At 49.9% G+C, this 20,142-nt stretch overlaps 1 protein-coding gene across 1 annotated transcript in view; it reads right to left on the bottom strand.

Moving 5' to 3' along the window:
* Positions 1 to 20,142, bottom strand: part of Alx4 (ALX homeobox 4) — a 41,843-nt gene that overhangs the window by 4,247 nt on the left and 17,454 nt on the right. The window contains exons 2-3 of the mRNA XM_005064888.4: positions 9,153 to 9,463; positions 2,266 to 2,394 (exon numbers count right to left, since the gene is read on the bottom strand). Of these exons, the coding sequence (XP_005064945.1) occupies positions 2,266 to 2,394; positions 9,153 to 9,463 (440 nt within the window). The remainder of the gene's footprint in view (positions 1 to 2,265; positions 2,395 to 9,152; positions 9,464 to 20,142) is intronic.

The raw sequence follows: 20,142 nt of genomic DNA, 5'->3' as shown, positions 1-20,142 counted from the left end.
GGTGATATGGGGATCAATGTGGGAGCAGACATCTGAATGCTATCATAGGCCCAGGTCAATCAGTAAGGCTCCAAGACAGAATACTTGAGGCTTTCCAACTAGCCTAGCAGTGAAAAGGTAGCCCCAGCCCCCAGGTGGGGTTCAACTACATGTTTCCTCTTCCACTGAAATGACTGCCATTCATTTTCTCTTCCCATCCCCCACTTCTGGCGTCATCTGCCTTACCTTCTAAGCATCTTTGAGTAAGCAAATCTGGGGTACAGAGATCCCCTTGGAGGAGAGAACTATGCTCCTCTAAACTGTAACTCTAGGTTCTCAGTTGTTTCAGACAGATTTCTCCTGGCCTATCTACCCAAAAGGTTTGAGAGGACCTCAAAGAGGCCTTTAAAAGCACCAGGTTGACACTGGTCTTCAAAATCCACAGGGACTTCTAATCGTCCCAAGAACTGCCTGCAGACTGACCTTGACCTGTTCCTAGCCTCAGCATGTTCAAGAGAGGAGACAATTTGGCTGTCACCCCCTCTTGGAAAGGATCTAGGATATGGAGTCTGTGGGGCAGATGGAAGAGACAGGCAGAGTCTCTTGATGGGAGATGTCCTTCTGTATATATGTGCTTCTCTTACGGGTTAATGAATAACACAGTTTGACCAATAGAGGCAGGAAGATAGGCAGTACTAGGAGATGAGAATTCTGGGAAAGGTAGGCAGAGTAGTGCCAGAGAGAGAAGCCATGCAGAGACTGGGAAGATTGGATGCACTACATGGTAAGATAAGGCCATGTAGAAATACATAGATTAGTAGTCATAGGTTAATAATTAAGACAGAGCTAGCCAATAAGAAGCCCTAGTCATCGGCCAACAGTTTTATAATTCACATAGTGTCTCTGTGTGCTCATTTGGAGCTGAAGCAGTGAGACCTGGTGGGACAAGAAAAACACCAGCTACAGTCAGTTGTTGGTTTCTTGCCTCTAGCTCTGAGCTCAGATGGCAGCAACCAAGGGCAAAGAGTGAGAGAGGTTGGCCCTGGGAGGGCAGAGGGAGAGGGAAAGAAAAGTATTAAATGGTGTGGCCAGAGCTGAAGTAGATTTACTAGATAGCCATTCAGCCTCACCTCTGGGGCGGCCCTCTGACCCTCAAATCCTGGGGGAGCTGGAGGGGGTACAGAGCCAGCCCAGGTCAGGGCTGGGATGGACAGAGGCTGCATGACAGCACCAAACCAAGGCACATTTGGGATCAGTGATGCTTTTGGCTGCTGGAGAGCCTCAAGACTTAGAGCTGGAGGCAGAGTGCAAACAGGAGAGAGGCATAGGTGCGGGGAGCCGGGGCAGAAGGAGGTCATGAGAGAGGTGTCAGGGGTGTACTCAGTCAAATAGACATCTGTCCAGGAGCCCTGCATGCCTGACATCACTCACAATACTCCTTGTTCTGGCTGACAGACACACAGGAAGTTGCTGGAGAAAGGAAGGGAGACAGCAGGAAAATGTCTAAGTGTCAAGCCCATGCGTGCTACCTTCCAGAAATCATGACCCCCTAGACTTTACAGCAGGGTTATAGAAGAGTTGAAGTGGACACTTATATCATATCCAATTTATAAGCAAAGAAGCTGGGTCTCAGAGGGTTGGAGACAAACATGAAGAGAGCAAGACTAAAACTGAGGAAGCTTTGTCCTGGTCCTCAGATCTCTATGGACATTCCCACCTAGCCACAAGCCCTCGAGACTGCAGAACATCCTTCCTTAGGGTAGGTACCCTGAGTGACAGCCAACACTCTGACAGTACCTGGTCTTCCCATGTGCCAGATCTTACCCCAGCAGAGGAAGACACTGTCCCAACCTTCTAGGTCTCCCACAGTCGGGGTCAAACAGAGACCTGGGGTCTCTGAGCCTAGCCTGATGGGGGATGTTCTTCTGTATATAATAGTCAGACAGAAAGTACAGGAGGGGTTACCAGCCAAGAAGGCTGGGGAGAGGGGGGAGAGAGAGAAGCCTTGAAGGGACGCCATGCTGCCGAAGGAGTAACATGCTGGATGCTCGTGGCAATACATAGATTAATATAAATGGGTTAATAATTAAGACAGAGCTAGCCAATAAGAAACCTGAGCCACCAGCCAAACATTTTATACTTAATATAAGTTTTTGTGTGTTTATTTGGGGCAAAGCGGCTGTGGGGCCAGGCGGGACAGAAACCTCCATCTTCACTATCCCTCCTTCCTGCACCACCAGTGCTGGGGTCTAGGGTCAGAGGAGACGGCCAGGAAGGAGGACTTACCTGGGCATAGTTCTCTGCTCGAGTGAGGAGGGGCAGCTCATAGGCCGTGGAGAAGTGGGTCCGGACCTGTTGCATCTGCCCAAAGCGCTCCCTCTTCCTCCACTTGGCCCTCCGGTTCTGGAACCAAACCTACAGGACAAAGCGGTGGTCACAGGGCTCGGCCTTGTTCTCAGGCAGGGAGCACTGCTCCCTAATTCCACCAGCCAGGTGTTGTGTGCACAGAGAAAGAGTCAGCCTCCTCCTTCCAATCATTGGTGTAACAACTAACCACAGGATTGTCAGCATTGGGAAGGCTGCCTACACTGCATTGACCATAAGTGTGATTTGGTGCCCAATCCAGGACAGGTAAGTGTTGTATGTGTATGCACACCCCCAACACACACTCCCATGCTCATGCTCACATAAATGAGGAAAGAGTGTGAGCACAAACCATTGGTTATCTGTCTTCCTAGCACTGTGTATAATCTGCTGAGGGTCACAGACCCCAGGAAGAATCCCATCAAGCTATGAAGACCATTCTAGAAATTTCTTCCTTAGCCAGTCTCACACAGTGCTGAAGGCTTGTGGCTCTCTAGGACCTGTCTATAGATGCAAATCCAGAGTACACAAGTCGCTGTATCCTTTTAAGAGAAACTAACTCTGCTCAGAGCTGCCCTTGGGTGATGGTGGGTGAGACCTTCTGGAGCAACAGCGGGAAGCAGTGTGGAAGCAGGAGCTAGATGGTGGAGGGTGCATACAAAAGCAGGGTTGCCCTTAGGGAGCTGTCTTAGGGGTAACTGCTGAAAATCCCATACAGGTTGGCTGATGCTCCTGGGCCATTGGGTTGACCAAGCACTCAACCAGGAGAAAGGTCTCTGAGTCAGAGATAAGTGTGGAGACTCTGGTGGGGTAGCTGAGAACCACCCAAGACTCGAAGACAAGGGCAAGGGCAGGCTGCTACTCTATGGGCCTTAGCTGGTTATGGTCAGAGTGGAGGTTGCCATCAAAGAGGGTGGGAGAAGAAGACATTGGGAAGAGGGCAGACCCTCTCCTTAGAGGGCAATGCCAGCAGCTTACTCTGTACCTTCCAGTGGGCTCTGTAGATTGAGATGCGTACAGACATAGCTCAGCAATGTGTGCTCAGTCTGTGGCCTGCAGGCCACATGCACCCCAAGACAGCTATGAGTGGAGCCCAACATAGAAGTGTAAACTTGCTTAAAACACTTTAAAAAATGTATTCATTTTGTAACTCAATTGCATGGTTCTTGATCATGAGCTTTGCTTATTACAGTATCCTATTGCAATGGCGAATCGTTGGACAGGTTTGTGCCAAGGTGGTCTGCACCCAGGCTGCTCGTTTGGGGCCCAGACTAGGAGAAAGACGATACTGACAGGCAGGGCAGAAGCTTCCCTAGCCACAGCAGTCAGCTGTGCTTCTGGGATGAGACCAGAGCAGCCTCTCCAACATCCTGCCCGGGAGCACCCAGACTCCTTGGGAACCATGGCGGAACCTCCCGAGGGGCTGCAGCCTATGGGGATTCTAGAGTATCTTTGAAAAGAAGGGCGCTTGGCAATGCCTGCACTGCCAAGAGCCTCGATTTTTTCATCCTCAGAATGGGGCTGAAGTCTGGGCTGATGTCCTGGTAGAGGTGGTGCTGCATGGGGACAGCATATGGGAACACAGCGTGAAGTTTCTAGAGCACTCAAGTTGTTTGTTTATGGCTCCTGACCTCATTCTCTTGCTTTCAAAATCTGCCGATGCATATTCGTTAGTGTTGGTAGGGAAATTGGGTTCACTTCCTCTCCAGTTCTCCTTCCCACTTCTAGTCTGACATATGCACACATTTACACACAAAGGTATCATCTGCTCATGTGCACACACATATGTGCACAAACATATACACACACAGAGTGTCCTTCCTGTGACCTCCCTGGAGAGCAGCCCTCTCCAAGGCTCAGGGTCTCAGTCCCTGCCCCAGAGCCTGAGGGAGGGGTACTTTTACTCTGGGGTGCAGGCCCGGGATGCCCACTGGGGGAAAGGAGCACATGGGGGCTCTTCTGCACAGTGAAATGGGATCCCCCTTTATCAGCGACTGCAGTGGGGGCTGGGGGGGGCGGGATGGAGGAATCAATCAGAGAAGGTTGTTTTCATTTCATGTTTAATTTCCTGCAGACTGAGCTCAGCCTTCCGCTCCATGCTCAGCCTCCCAGGGTTTTCTGGGGAGGAGGGGGGGCGCTAGAGGCACCAAAACATACAGTTTGACTACTTCCTCTCTTTGGGGGTGGGGTAGAGACAAGAGAAGCAGCAGCTGCTGCTGTGGAGGATTTGTGTCTGTGGGCTCCAGGTTCCTTTTGTGGTGGGGAAACAGAGGTGGGTGATGTCACTGAAGACTGTGAAACTGAGGACCCAGGGATGCCTGGTCTGGCAAAGGAACCTGGGGTAATGGGGTGAGGGATGGGATCTAGCAATACAGCACTTAGGGAAGTGGGGAGCACCATTGTCTGGGAAGGGGCAGCCAAGAATATTGTTTGCGGGAGGGAGTAGAAGAGGATCGTGGTAAGATTTATTTGATGGAGGGAGTGGCAGGTGGGGACAGAGTGGAGAAACTCAGATCAGTGGGAGCTGGCCTGCAGGGGACATCTGTCTTAGGGTGGTCCTTTGTCCCTGTCCTTGCCCTGGGCCTGAGGCCTGAGCTTATGTTCTGCCTTTCCTGTTCCCCAATCAGCTGAAGCAATTAGCCTGGCTGTCCATCAAAGTCCTCCTATCCTCCAGGAGTTCACATGGTACCTGGTGGTCCCCCTGTGCTCCAATCCATGTCTCTGTGTCCTCCAGTCTCTGACCCCCAGCTGGGCTAGGAACCACAGACTTGTCTCTACAGCCCCCAGGAGGAGAGCTCACCGAGGTCCCCACTGCTGTCGCTCCTAGGACCACCCCATTCCTGGGGCCACCCGGGCCTGGCCCACTCAGCACAGGCCTCTCCGGAGGACCAGGCCGTTCAAGGAACCAACTGTCTTGGAGGAGGCCTCTCTAACCGCAGCCCATCTGGGGCCAGGGTGGGGTGGCCCAGGGCGGGGAGGCCTCAGTCTCATTGTCTTCAGACACCAGCTGTGGAGATTGGAATCCCAGACAGCAGAGAGAGGCCTTGAAGCCCCCTGGAGCAGGGCCAGACCCCAGGCTGCTTCCCATGAAGGACCATCTTGGGACCCCCCTCATTGTCCCCTCCTTGTTCCTGCCATCACTGTACACCAGGCACCTGGCTTGCCACCAGCAGAGTGTGGGTCCTGAGCGAGCTCCACAGAGGCAGGCAAAACAGCTCTAATACCGTTCTAGTACATCCCTGCGCTACTCATCCCCACCCCCAGGCACTGCCAGGCAGAGCTCAACCCAGAGGTTTGACGCACATGGAGATCCCACCCACCCTGCTGCTTTTGTACAGAGACAAGACTAAAAACAATCTGGCATGTGCTGGGAAAAGCAAGCTGAAGTCAAAGAGCCGTGGCCTGGAGCTGGGGAGTCCCGGATTCCAGGCTCAGCACTGCCTCTGCATCGCTGTTAACTCTGGGTCTCTCTTCCTCCTCAAAAGATGGTGTGATCTTCTCTGCACTGCCATTCTGTACTCCTGTAACCTTCCTATTTGATAGGAATACATTTGATCATGTATAATTTATAATATATATTTGTATATCTGTATTTGTAAATTTATCTGTAATATGTTTTATAGTCTGTAATAATTTTATAGATAATAGATTAAGGTTTCTCTTTCTACCTTGGCTGACAGGGAGCTCAAGGCTGAATTTGAACAATAATAAACTTTATCCTGGTGGGTGTTTTTCGTCTGTTTGTTTGTTTGTTTGTTTTAACACAACCACCTCGTTTCTTGACATAGTTTCTGATCTTAATCCAAAATAAATCTCTAATTGTAGATTTTTCTCAGCGTTTCTCAGCTTGTGTATGTCTGTGTGTGTGTCATCAAAGCAATGTCCTGGCTGTGTAGCGGTGGCCCAGAAACACTTGCTCTGTGCCCTTCTCTGTTGCCTGCTGGGTGATCCTTGAACTCAGCCCTGGACACTCCCATTCATTTGAGAAGTGTGCGTGTGTTGCTTGCATGCACACAGGGACACACATACAAGCAGCAAGCAAGTAAGTGTACTCCATGCCACATGTTACTGACTGGCACTGTGGATTTCAATCAGTCACCCCTTTCTCTATCCCTCCTGCCCTGGCCCCAGTCCTGGGCTGGAGTTGAGGCTGGATTCAGGGCTCCTCTGCAAGCTCAAATATCAGGTAGGTGAGGTCTCATGGGGCATGAGATGGCTCTGGCATGGCAGTAAAGCCCAGCTGCTCTGAGTTCTTCATCAAACCGAGACATCGAAGCATGTCCCGTCAGCTACAGTGTCTAGGGCTGCAGGCTTCCTGGTAACCATTTTGCATTTTCTATGTACCCAGGTTAAATGGCAGACATCTCAGTGCATTAAACAGGACTTGGTGAAGCTGGTAGACACTTAACTGACACTTCGGAACCACCACTAGAATAAAAAAAGCTACAGTGTCCATGAGTTTGCCTAGGATCACAACATTCTTTGTACTGACTCCCCAGGGACCAGACCACAGTTCTGTGTCCATTAGAAAGAAATACTCCTTGGGGTTATTGAGATGGTTCAGTCTGTAAAATACTTGCCATGGAAGCAAGAGGACCTGAGTTCAGATCCCTAGAACCCACTTGAAAGAGTCAGGTATGGAGGTGTGCGCGTGTGTCCTCCAACACTAGCAAGAGGAGCAGACAGGAGGCTCGATGGCTGCCTGGTCCAGCCAAATCGGCAAGCTCAGGGTGCAGACAAAAAGAGACGTTTTCTAAAATATAAGATCAGGGGAAATTGAGGAAGACACCTAATGATGACCTCTGGCTTTTGTGTTCATGCATGTGCACCCACACACACATTAAAATATATGTTTAAAAAACATGCATCAGGTTCCTGCCTGCTGGATAGGAACCCTCATGCTCCATTCTGTGGAACTGATTTCATATTAAACTGCAGCTTGACTGCTAGTGTATGGGCTTGGCCATGTGTGCTTTGGCATATTGGGCTTTCATTTTCTTTGCTATGATGTCCTGCAGAGGGGTAGGACAAAGCAGGGCCACCGGGCTGCACACACTTGCTGCCTTTGTGTGGCATGCAGCCTCCTCACATTGGTGGGGACACAGAAGTGAAGAGGTGTGGCCCAAGCCTATAATCCCAAGGCATGAAAGGCAAGACAAGAGAGTCAGTAATTCTAGGCTCGCTGTGGTTACAAAGTAAGATAAAGGCCAGTCTGAGCTACATGAGACCCTGTCTTAAAAGCAACATAGGTGGGTAATCTCTCATTTCAGGGACAAGAGAATGATGTGACAAGTCTATCCAGAAGAGGAAACAGGATGAATGGAAGAAAGTGGTCCACTTGGGTTGTGTTGAGCTGGGTTTAGTTATAAAGGGCTACGTAGTATTGTGTGGTGTTTAACTAAGTGGAGCTGGGTTAATCAGTACTCAGTTTGCACACTGAGCTCTACTGGGTTTGTCGGGGCTGAATGGAGCTGTCTTTGGTGAATTGAGTTGAATTCGCTGCCTGGTACTGTGTTGCATTAGGTTCAATTTTGTTGTGTTGAACTGCGTTGAACTGAACTATATGTGCTGAGTTGGGTTGTTTTGGGTTGACTGAGTAATACCAGATTGGATAGGGTTGGGGTGTGATGTTATATGTTGGGTTGGTTTGTACTAGGTTGAATTGAGCTGTGTATTGTGAGTTACAGTGAGTTGGGTTGTACTGGGCTGTGTTGGGTTGGGTGGAGTTATGTTGGAATGTATTATATTGTTTTGAGCCATGTTACATTGGGTTGAACTGAGCTGCACATGATGTGCTGTGTTGTGTTACATTGGGTTGGGTTGTACTGAGGGTTTTTTGTTGTTGTTGTTGTTGTTGTTTGTTTTTTTGAGACAGGGTTTCTCTGTATTGTTTTGGAGGCTATCCTGAAACTCGCTCTGTAGACCAGGCTGGCCTTGAACTCAAAGAGATCCTCCTGCCTCTGCCTCCCGAGTGCTGGGATTAAAGGCATGAACTACCAACGCCTGGCCCAAGGGTTGTACTGAGTTTAACTGATATGTGTGTGGTGGTTTGCACCTTGTTGAGCTGGCTTGTTCTGGGTTGTGTTGTATTGAGCTGGGTTGAACCGAACTTGTGTCGTGAGTTGTACTGTTTTGAGCAGGTTGTCCTAGTCTGTGCTCCTCTGCACTGGGTTGTGCAGTGACTGGGCCATGCTGTATTGAGTTGTGTTGTCCTGGGGTTGAGCTGACTTCTGTATGGTGGGATGCACTGCACTGAGTTGACTGAAGTACTGGCCTGTGTTAGGTGTGCTGGCCTGAGTTGGGCTGAATTTGGTTTGGGTAATGGTAGTGGTAGGTCATTGCACTGGCCATGACAGCCAGGAGTCTCCTCAGATGAGACATGTTGCTTGGGTCCTAAAAGATGTAGGAGGCAACTATCCTAGACAGGTATGGCTGTATTATTCTCTGCTTCTACTATGGGGCTGTGAATGTCTGTGCCTTGTTCATCTGCAGCCAGAGAAATGGGCCTCCCAGAAGAGACCTACAATCTTGTCCTTCAATTAAGGCATGAACTCACAGATAGCAGCCTTCTCCTTCCTCCACAGGGCCTCCCTCCTGCCCTAACCCTGCAGAGCTGAATATGGTGACTGAGCAGATATACTATGACTGGGGAAGGGGGCGTTGGGGTGACCAGATCCCCTCTTGGCTTGGCAGGCCCTTCTGAGGTGAGGAAAACCTGGCATAGCCCACAGCAGCCAGTAGATCCCAGCTGAAGCTGGAGCCCCAGACCTGGGAGCCCTTGTGTGCCCCTGCCCGCCACTCCGGCTGACCTGCACACGGGCCTCGGTGAGGTCGGTCCTCATGGCCAGCTGCTCACGCGCATACACGTCGGGGTAGTGAGTCTTCTGGAAGACCTTCTCCAGCTCCTCCAGCTGGTAGCTGGTGAAGGTGGTGCGGTTCCGCCGCTTCTTGCCTTTGTTGCTCTCCGAGTCGGTCTTCTCCAGGGGACTTGGGATGTCAGCACTAGCCCGGTCCTGGGGCCCCTTGGCCCCTGTCTCCTTCACACTGAGGTAGCTGTTGTCCATGCCCACGGGCTCAGAGTCAGGGGGCAACTCTGGCTCACCCAGGTTGCTCTCTTTGGCTGAGGAAGAGAAGGGGAGGTTAGAAACTTGAATTCAGCAAGGGAGAGGGGAGAAGACTTTTCCCTTACAGAGGCACGCTGAGTACCGGGTCAGGGGACTCAAATTTCATATCCTAGCTTTCCATCAGCATGCTGGGTAACTTTGGGGCAAATCCCTACCCTCTCTCACCCTCCGTAGCATCATCCTTAAGTGGGTCCCTTCTGCCACCAATGTCACGTAGCCCTTGGTTTGCTCGTCTGACCTGTGAGACTCCTCACCGACAGCCGAAATCTCTTTGGGCATGGGCCCAGTGACTAGCTGACACAATACTGAGGCTCCCTGGAGAAGGAGAGACCTCTTCAACCACAGAGGACTTGGTGGGAGAGAGAAAGTCTAGCACTGAGGCACACAGTGTGTTCCCCATGTACAGAGAATCCTTGTTCAACAGAGAAGCCTTGGAGACTGTCTCCAGACTTTAGTGTTAAGAGACCCATGGCTCACCTTCCACTCCACTGGTAATGCTGGACTTCCAGCCCACAGAAGGGCTTTCTCTGGGGCATGGGTGCTTGCTGGGGTCCCTTTCACTAGCAGCAGCTGTCACTGCTGTTCAGGCCCTCACCTCACCTCTGAGAATCCCCTCTTTGGGGCCACAAGCAGTTCTGACAAACACAGTTCGCAGTCTAGGCTCTTTCTGCTACCTGCTGACAGAATGGGGCTCCCATGGTAGATTCTGGGAAGCTCAGAGATACAAGGAACCAAGTCAAATCATTCAGGTCAAGGGTGGGGAGGCGGAGACCAGGCTCGGAGGACGGGAGCTGCTGTCTCATCCATCCGTCTGGGCAGACCCACTCGCCACACTATTGCAGAGGGCTCAGAGCCTGGGCTCCAGGGCCAGGCAGCAGGGTGTGTCTCTGGCTCTACAGCTCCATGTTTCTAATGAACCCCTTTGTGGCTCAATTTCCCCTCTGTAACTTGGGGGTGAATGAAGATACCCACAGAATATTCCGTATGGGTTGTGAGAAAGGGAGGGGCACCCAGCCTGTGCTATAGAGCCTTCCACCACTGTTGGCTCCTACTTCTGGTCTGGTCTTGCAGGCATATAGGCCTTGCCAGCACCAGAGGAGTATGACCCAGGATAAGGCCTCAGTGGGAAAAGTCCCTGGGGTACAGGCACGTGTACAAAACACCATAGGATGGGAATCAAGCATGTCTCCATATGGGGGAGCCCCTTTTGGGCCATATGCCTTATCTGAGATTTGGGGAGAAGGAGACGGCTTCAACAAGAGAACAGTTAAATGAGGTGTGGAGGGAGATTGTGGAAAACTCTTAAATACACTTAAGCTCTGTCCATTTACAGCCGGCACCGCCCATTCTGACCGTCTGCTGCTTCTTTTGGAAATAGGTCATGCAATTTGCATTTGCCGTCAGAATGATGCTGCTAGCCTTGATCTTCTGATGCCATCCAGACTGGGGACAGGGGATGACATTTCAGGTTTACTAGCCTCCCTGTGCGCATTAGGGAAGGTGGGAGGGGCTTTTTGCTTCTGTCAGCCTCCCTCCAAATCTGTGCCACGGAAGAAAGGGAGGAGAGGGGAGTGCCCGGAGTACGCCCGAAGCAGCTCCTGAAGGGCCACTCACAGCATCAATGCCACAGGGGTGGCTGACCCACCCAGAGGCGTCACAAATGACAGCCATGGGAGCCCAGCTTACACAGTGGGCCACGGCTTGGGTGACAGCATTGTGTGAATTGCAGCTGGCAGCTGGGCCAAGAGCTTCCAGCAAAGATATTTATCTTCCTGGCAGACAAATAAGTTTTATGTTTTGGTTTTTTTTTTTTTTTTTTTTTTTTTTTTAGGAAAGAAATCCCACCCAGCTCACCAAAAATAAACATTCCTCTTGTGCAACTTCCTGACAGTCAGGCCAGGGGAGAAGGCCACCACCCTCCTGGCCTAACCCTGCTCCCCAGGCCCATCCTTGCCCTGTGGACCCTGGTAGTGTCTCCAGGCATCCAGCCTGGAGCTGGGATCACCCCATGGGAATGAGGCCAGTTGAGGGCAGCTACATAGAAACCAAGGTTGGAAGAAGCAGCCCCAGCTTCTCATTTAGACTGAGGAAAAACAGACTGGTGAGAAAAAGAATATTCCTTAATTATGTACAGAACACAGCCTCCTGCTCCTGGGACTGCCCTCCTCTCTAAGTATGGGCATGGGACCTGTTTCCCCCCGGGAGAAGAAATTCAAGGCCTCTCAGCATCCAGGAGTCCTGCCCCTGAGGACAGGGGGCTAAGATGCAGTTCAAGGCACCCTCAGTGTGGAGCTAGGTCTTGGCCTAGTAGGAGAAGATGGCAGAGGGTCCAGTCTCCTGATGAGAAGCAGGGTCTACCCCTGCCCACATCCAGCCACACACTGGATCAAGTGAGTGGGAGATGGGGAGACAGCAAGGCCGGGACTGAGATTCCAGCCCCAGAGGGAGTCCGTTTTACCGTGTGTGTGTGTGTGTGTGTGTGTGTGTGTGTGTGTGTGTGTGTGTGTGTGTATGAGTATGCATGTGTATGTGTGTGTTTGTGTGTATATGAGTGTGCATGTATGTGTGTGTATGAGTGTGTGCGTGTGTTTGTGTGTGCATGTGTGTGTTTGTGTGTATGAGTGTGTGCGTGTGTGTATTTGTGTGTATATGAGTGTGCAGGTATGTGTGTGCGTGTGTGTGTGTGTGTGTGTGTGTGTGTGTGAGTGTGTGTACACAGGGAGGTCAGAGGGCAGACTCCAATGCTGTTCTCAGGAGCCATCTGCAAAGTTCTTGGATGCAGGGTGTCACTGGTCCGGGGCTTGCTGTCCCACCAGGCTGGCTGGATGACGAGCTCCAGGGAGCCACCTGTGTTTACCTCCTCAGTGCTGGGGTCATGAGCACATCCCAGCATGCCTAGCTGCTTTAGGTGTGTTCTTGGGTCCCAACATCATGCAAGTGTGGCAGACACTTTACCAACTGAGCCGTCTCTCCAACCCTCAAGGCCATTTAAAAAATGTTTATTTTATCTGAATGTGCACCATATGAGTGCCTGGGAGCTATAGAAGGTGGAGAACCGCCATGTGGGTGCTGGGAACTGAATCCAAGTCTTCTGTAAAAGCAGCAAGTGCCCTTAACCACTAAACTGTCTTTCTAGCGCCGCTCCATCTTTTCGTTCATATATTTTCTATTATTCAAAACAATTTTTAACTTTAAGTATATTCTGATCATATTCCTTCCCTCCCCCAAGTTCTTCAAGAGCCTCTCCCCATCCCTACCCACATAACTTTATGTTCTTTCTCAAAAAACAAACAAAAACTCAATACAAACAAGAAAACAAAGTAAATCACCACCAAAAAAGGAAAAAGAAACAACAACAACAAAAACTACCACCAAACTGTAACCAAATAAAAGCACACGCCACACACACACACACACACACACACACACACACACACACAAAGAAACAAAACAAAACAAAACCTGTGGAGTCCATTATATGTTCATCAACTACTCCTGAACATGAGGCCTGCCCTGGAGGATATACTCAGTGTCACTTCATTAGAGAAAACTGATTTTCCCTCTCCCCGTGGGCATAAATGACAGTTCAGTTGTTAGCCTTTACCCTAGTCAACTGGCCAACTTTGATCACTAATTTTCTTGCTTTAAATGCTGAAGTTGGTTCCCTTCTCTATACAATAAAGGAGGACTCTCCCAAGTTTTATAGCCATACATACCTTCTGAGAATGGCAAGCCTGGTCCCTCTGGTACCTAAGGTAGGAGACTCCCTCATCTGTCTATAAGCTCCCCCACTTGTGGCCCCAGAAGCCAGGCCATTCACCCTTAGCAAGTTCATGTTTGTCCTCTGGGATCTGATTCGTTGTTCCTGGTCTAGCTTTCCGGGGCCCTTCCCCAACCCAGCCCCAGGGACCATGGGACACAGCTTCTCTGTCTGAAGTAGGCCATCTATCTAACTTGATGACTTTGGCTCCCACTACTACTCCCCATTTGACCCTCAGTAGACAGGGTCTGTTTGGGTTAGGTGGGGTTCAGGGATGAGGAGGGGGCCCTGTGTGAAGCCAATCAAATGGTCCACAGGAGCCAGCTAGGGAAGTGGCCTGGGCAAGGCCTAGTGTATGCAGGATCTATCTCATCCTCATCATTGAGATGGTTCTAAAATCCCTGGCTCCACAGTGTGAATCTGATTGCCCCTGACTAATGGAGACCATTGTCCTCTATGGTTCCCCACCTCTGACCACCTGCTCAGAAATCTTTCTGTCCACGTGGCCTGCAGCTGCTTCCCCAGGAGGCCTGCTAACCAGAGCCAGCCCTCTATCCTCCACTCAGCTCCAGGTCTAGGGTTTGCTGACTAGCTGGGAAGGAAGCCCTCAGTGTCTGGCTCTCCAATGGGGGAGCAGCGCCCCAAGGAGAGCTTCTTGTCATTTGCCCTATCTTAGCTCATAGCATAGGGAGAGACAGGCTCAGATATGCAGAGAGAGGCTGTGGTAGAAAATGTGAGTTGTGGCCGAGAGACACTGCCATGCTTCTTCTCTGTCCAGATATGCAGAGAGTTGCTGCTGAGCAGGCAAGGAACCAGGCATGAATCGGGTACGTGAAGAATCGCATGAAAGCATGCCACTTTCAAGGTGGATGGCTCACACGGCTGGAGGTGAATGAGAGAAAGTGGGTAGAAGAAAAGCCCAGCCGTCTGGGGGGACAATCTTCTCCACACAGCAGGCAGGAAGAGAGAAATAAGCCGGACCAATAGGGAGGGGCCAGCATCTAAACCAGTGGTTCTCAACTGCCCTAACGCTGAGACTCTTTAATATAAGTTTCTCATGTGGTAGTGACCCTCAACCATAAAATCATTTGGGGGGGATTTTCAAGACAGGGCTTCTCTGTGTAGCTTTGTAGACCAGGCTGGTCTCAAACTCACAGAGATCCGCCTGCCTCTGCCTCCCAAGGGCTGGGATTAAAGGCGTGCGCCACCACTGCACAGCTCGTAGGATTATTTTTATGGCTACTTCATGACTATGATTTAACTACTAGCCATGATTTTAATGAAAATATCTGATATGCAGGGTATCTCTTATGTGACCCCTGCGAAAGGGTCATTCAGATCCCTCACCACCTCAGGAGGTCACAACCCACATGTTGAGAACCTCTGATCTAAAGTATCGTCCATACCTCAGACACCACATTGCACAAGAGAAGTGGCCTCTGGGAGCGCCAGTTTGCCCAGCCGTGGAGGTCCTTCCCTGCCCTGTGGACCCGTACTGGAGTAGGCTGAGTAGCGACAGAGCCCACTTGAATCTAGGCCCCCATCAGCGAAGCTGACTTTGCCCCAGCCTTCAGGGACACACTTCATGGATTCTACACTGACTGGATGTCTTCCTTTCCAAATCAGGGAAGGAGCCTTTTGTGGATGTGTCCCAGGATCAAGGCAGTGTCCCAGGGTCATCCTGACCTAAGGCTTCCTCAGTCTATCCTTCCCCCTCCAATGGCTTGGAATTCACTATGTAGATCAAGCTGTCCTCCAACTCACAGAGATCTACCTGCATGTACCTCCAGGGTGCTGGGATTAAAGGTGTGCACCACCATGCCCAGCAATCAGACCCAGGCTACCCGGAAAGGGGAGATAAGGAGTGATCACCAATGGACATTCAAAGTAATTCCTGATCCTGAAAGGTCTTCCCTCAGTGGTGCCAAAGGCTCTTGAACAATCTGAGCCCAGTGTTATTCCCATGGACTGGTTTTTGACAGGTGGGGAGCCGGTGGGGCCACAGACCTCTTCTGGGAACCAGCTGTACCAAACTGATCCCACTTGGTATTGGCCATTGGGTTTCAGCTTGTGAAACCAAGAAAGTGGGAAACCCACCTTCATTCCCTTAACCTCTACCCGCTTGTCCTGGGTCAATTTATTCACACCCCTCCCATCTAGGGTCATCCAAAGCTCTTGAGAAATTTCTAAAAGTGTGTGTGTGTGTGTTGTCTTTGTTCCTTTTTACTGTGATTGTTTTGGGGAACACATTGGGAACTTCTTGTGCATCTGTGTTAGAAGATGTGAGCCCCAGGGTATGGGCACTAGCCTGTAGCTAGGGATGGGTGTGGGGGAAATGGTCCCAATTGTCTGGAGGGAGGTTTGTGAGTGTGCAGACATGTGTGTACAGCTGTATGTCAGTACAGATAGGTGAGTGTGGACCTGGGTAGAATGTGCATGTACGTGTGTGGCTGGGCATAGACGGTGCATATGGAGTGTATGGCTACGGGGTCTGAGTAATTTTATCCTCCATGGTTCTGATTACATCTATTTTCCCTCCAAACATCTGCTTTGTGGAGGATATGCCGCTCACTCTGTTCCCGGGTGAACCGGCCCCACAAACCCTGTGGCGGAGTGCACAGCACCGATGTAATCTCCTTAAACAAAACAGGCCAGCACGGGGCCCTTTCATGCTATTTAAAGGGCACTGACTAAACCCACCGCTGTCCAAACAGTCCTGGGGGGGCTGGGGCAGGGGCTAAAGGTTAGCCATTGATCGCATAAATCCTCACCCCACCTCATCTGCCCCTGGGCTCTGTCCAGAGGTCTTTAGCTTAGCAGGCAGCTTGGTAAAATAATGCCAAAGGGGAAGAAGTACCAGGCGACATGTCAGAAAAACACAGAATGCATCTGTGTGCGCGCTCTGGAGGCCGTGAGTCCAGAGGGGAGAGAGAGTGTGCCGAAGAGTTCTCAGGTTAGCTGGGGACAAGCTACCTCATTGTGAGCACCCTCCAGCCAAAGAGCCCTAGAATGAGAAGCACAGACTAGAAGAGGTGGAGGGGACAGGCGAACTAAACAGATTGAGTGTCCTAGGATATGGGCACTAAGGGGAAATAGTGAGGTCTGCACTGGGTGTGGAGTTTGGTTCATAAGTAGTGCTTCTTTGAAGTGGCAGTTTATTCACACAGGCAACTCAACAAAGAAGATACATGGGTGGCCAATAAACCTGGGGACAGGCAGCCCACCGCTACTACTACTGAGCACAGATGAAAAGTAGGGTGGGGTCCCATGCTGTGCCACGCACAGTGGAGATGCAGAAACAGGAACCACCGGTACACGTCACAGTGATTGCAACAGTGTCTGAAGTTTCTTATGTGATTAAACCTACACTCAGCCCTGGCCCCAGCGAGCCCTCAGCTCAGCAAATGCCCTAAAGAAATGAAGACTCATTTGTAAGGAGCAGAGACCCAAACCAGACAGCAAACACTGGTGCTGTGTTTGGCTCTGAATGTCCCCAAAGGCTTGTTTGTGTCATGTGTGCCAGAGGCTTGATCTTCATCTGGGGTCCGTAGAGGGGTGTGGCTGGGCATGTGTCCTTGAAAAGATTTTGGGACACTAGTGTCTCCCTCCTCTCCCTTTCTGCTTGCAGCTCCTTCTGCCTGCCATAATGAGCATCTTCGCGGACCCAAAGCAATACAACTCACTGAGGTGTGAACTCATACTGTAGAATACCAATCCACTGTGGTGTGAACTCATATTATAGAATGGCAGCCCACTGTGGTGTGAGTTTATACTACAGAATAACATTTTAGCACACAGAGTGATGTTCATTTCTTACAAGTAAATTCCCTCTCTGTGTAACAGCCTTGGCTGTTCTGGAACTCTCTTTGTAGACCAGGCTGGCCTTGAACTCACAGAGATCCACCTAACCCTGTCTCCCAAGTGCTGGGAATAAAGGTGTGCACCATCACTGCCTGGCCATAAATCTCTTTTTGACAAGAGATAAATAAAAGTGCTGGAAAGGTACCTCCAAAACAGTAGAACCCTTTTCTTTTAAACTGGTTGTCATGGGCATTTTGCCACAGTCACAGAAATCTTAGTAACACAACAAAAGCCCTTTGGTAGTGGAATAAGATAAGCGGCTGAGGAACACATGGTGGACTAACGTTCAGTAATGAAATGAACCACAGACACAACAGTATAGGGGAGGCTCAGAAGCACACAGTGTGTAAAGGAACCAACTTGAAAAAGCACACACCGTGGCTTCATACAGTTGTCATATTAGTTTGGAAAAGGTAAAAATGGAAGTACAGAGGGCACATGGTTGGCTGTCAGAGTGTGTGTATGGGGGGTTTGTTGTTGACAAAGAGATCTCATTGGTATGAAGACTGTTCTAGAACTATCTGATTGTGCCTTGTGACGGTGGCAAGGGATGCATAAGTCTGTATGAGGATGCATTAAAATTCCTCAAATATGCACCAAACTTTATTTCACACTGTGTTATTTTTTATTTTATTTTATTTTTTGGTTTTTCGAGACAGGGTTTCTCTGTATTGTTTTGGAGGCTATCAGTCCAGCCCAGCCTTGAACTCACAGAGATCCGCCTGCCTCTGCCTCCCGAGTGCTGGGATTAAAGGTGTGCGCCACCACCGCCCGGCTCACACTGTGTTATTTTTTATGGTGTGACACTGAACATCATTCGATGTTCTTAGACCTTCACCCTAAGTCCCACTTCAAGGGTCTTATTCTAAAGAACCAATTAACAACGATCCAAGGAAAGAACAAGAGACAAAGTTCATCAGGCTTTTGTCTGCTTATGGAAGAAAGCTGAGGTTACTCAGAACAGCCAGCATAAAGAGATGCCCATAAAAAAATACCCAAAGCTAGGCGGTGGTGGCACACACCTTTAATTCCAGCACTTGGGAGGCAGAGGCAGGAGGATCTCTGAGTTCAAGGCCAGCCTGCTCTACAGTGAGTTCCAGGACAGCCAGGGTTATATTTACAGACCCTGATTGTTTGTCCATCCCGTATGTGGGTGCTGTGCATTCTCTACAGTCCCCTTGTCTGCATTTAACGTGAACTATTGTGCATTTAGCTGTTTGCTTATTCTTCCTTTGTTCCCATTGTCCCCCTCAGAAAGCAGGGATCTTTCTTCGCGCCTCCCTCCCAATGCATAGTCTTGCACTAGGAACACATGAGCTGTGCAGTAAACACCTGATGAATGAGTGACTGAAACCTGTGTAGAACAGAGCTTTGACAAGTGAAAAGATGGGCATCTCTGTGAAGCTTCGGGCTGACAAAAAGTGGGACAAGCATGGAATGACTACCATTCTAAAATACTGAAAGCGTTCCAGAAGTAGGGATTTAAGGATATGGGCTTTCACTTTTGGTTGCTTTGTTTTGTTTTGGGTGGCTCAAAATTCCATTGTATTTGTGCTGTGGGGTCAGGTAAAGCTCTTATCTGAAGCAGAGACTGGAGTTCCCAGCGAAGGCTGTGCTGACAGGGAATTGACCCTGCTGTGGGCTTATGGGAAGCAAGAGGCCTGGTTGGAGTGGGGTGGGAGAGAGCAACTTCAGAGAGAGTTATGTGGGGATGGTACTGTCCTCCCCTCTGGGCTCTGATGAACTCCAGGCCAAAGCCTCTGGTGACTGCTGACATCCAAGGCACAGGGCTCCTCTAGCTCCCAGGGGCCTCATTCAAATGCGGAATTCATGACAGGATGTTCCTTGAAACAGTACGTTTGTATCAACAGTGAACACCTTTTAATATAAGAATACCCCAGTATTCTATAATATGAGTTTACACCACAGTGGTTCAGTGGGTAAGGTGCCTGCTATGCAAGCCCAAGGACCTGAGTTCAAGCCCCAGAACCCACATAAAAACAGATGCAGTAGCACAGGCTTGTGATCCCAGCTCTAGGAAGTCAGAGGCAGGAGGATCTCTGGGGTTCACTACAGATCAGCCAGCCTAGCCAAAGAATGATCCCCAGGTTCAGTGAGAGACACTGTCTCAAGAAATAAGGTAGAGAGCGATCAAAGAACACACTCACCTGATAACTTCGGCTCTCCACACGAATGTGTACCAGCACACACAAGCACATGCACACACATACACGGTATTAAAAATGCCCAAAGCTAGGCGGTGGTGGTACACACCTTTAATTCCAGCACTTGGGAGGCAGATGCAGGAGGATCTCTGAGTTCAAGGCCAGCCTGGTCTACAGTGAGTTCCAGCACAGCCAGGGCTATATATACAGACCCTGTTTGTTTGTTTTTCTTATTAAAAACAAAACAAAACAATGCCAGGTGGTGGTGATGTACGCTTTTAATCCCAGCACTTGGGAGGCAGAGGCAGGCAGGTCTCTGTGAGTTTGAGGCCAACCTGGTCTACAGAGCTAGTTCCAGGACAGCTAGGACTGTTACACAGAGAAACCCTGTCTTGAAAAGAAAATAATAATAAAATAAACTCCTCCAATATGCATGAGAAATACACAGAATGATTCCTTCCATATTTGACATCCAAATGTGACAAAGCATCTTGGTTTTGTTTTCATTCTATTAAACTGGCCAACTTCACTGTGGCTTTTAGGGATCTGTGAGGGACCCCCTCTTGATTCACCAACTGTCACCTGTGCACTTCCCCAAATGACCACTTCCACCCCCACCATGTGCCTTGGGCTTCCTGCCTCTGAAGCCACCCTCCTTCTGCCTGGCATCTAGCCAAGCACTGCTGTGTCCTGCGCATCTGTGTCTTTCTCTGTGACTTTTGTAGATTTTGTCCTTATCACACTATCCTTGGCTTTCCATGGAAAGTGAAAAAAAATCAAATCCAAAGCCAAAAGGCAGGGCCTTTAACACTTGTGCACACGAACACACTGGTTTTATAAAAGCCTTTTCAGTCTCCCTCTGCCCCGAGTCTCTTCTCCTACTGCATAG

The sequence above is a fragment of the Mesocricetus auratus genome, unplaced genomic scaffold, assembly GCF_017639785.1.
Source record: "Mesocricetus auratus isolate SY011 unplaced genomic scaffold, BCM_Maur_2.0 Super-Scaffold_100004, whole genome shotgun sequence".
NCBI classification, from domain to species: domain Eukaryota; kingdom Metazoa; phylum Chordata; class Mammalia; order Rodentia; family Cricetidae; genus Mesocricetus; species Mesocricetus auratus.
Note: the sequence above shows the minus strand (reverse complement) of the source record. Positions and strands in the feature narration are given on the sequence as shown.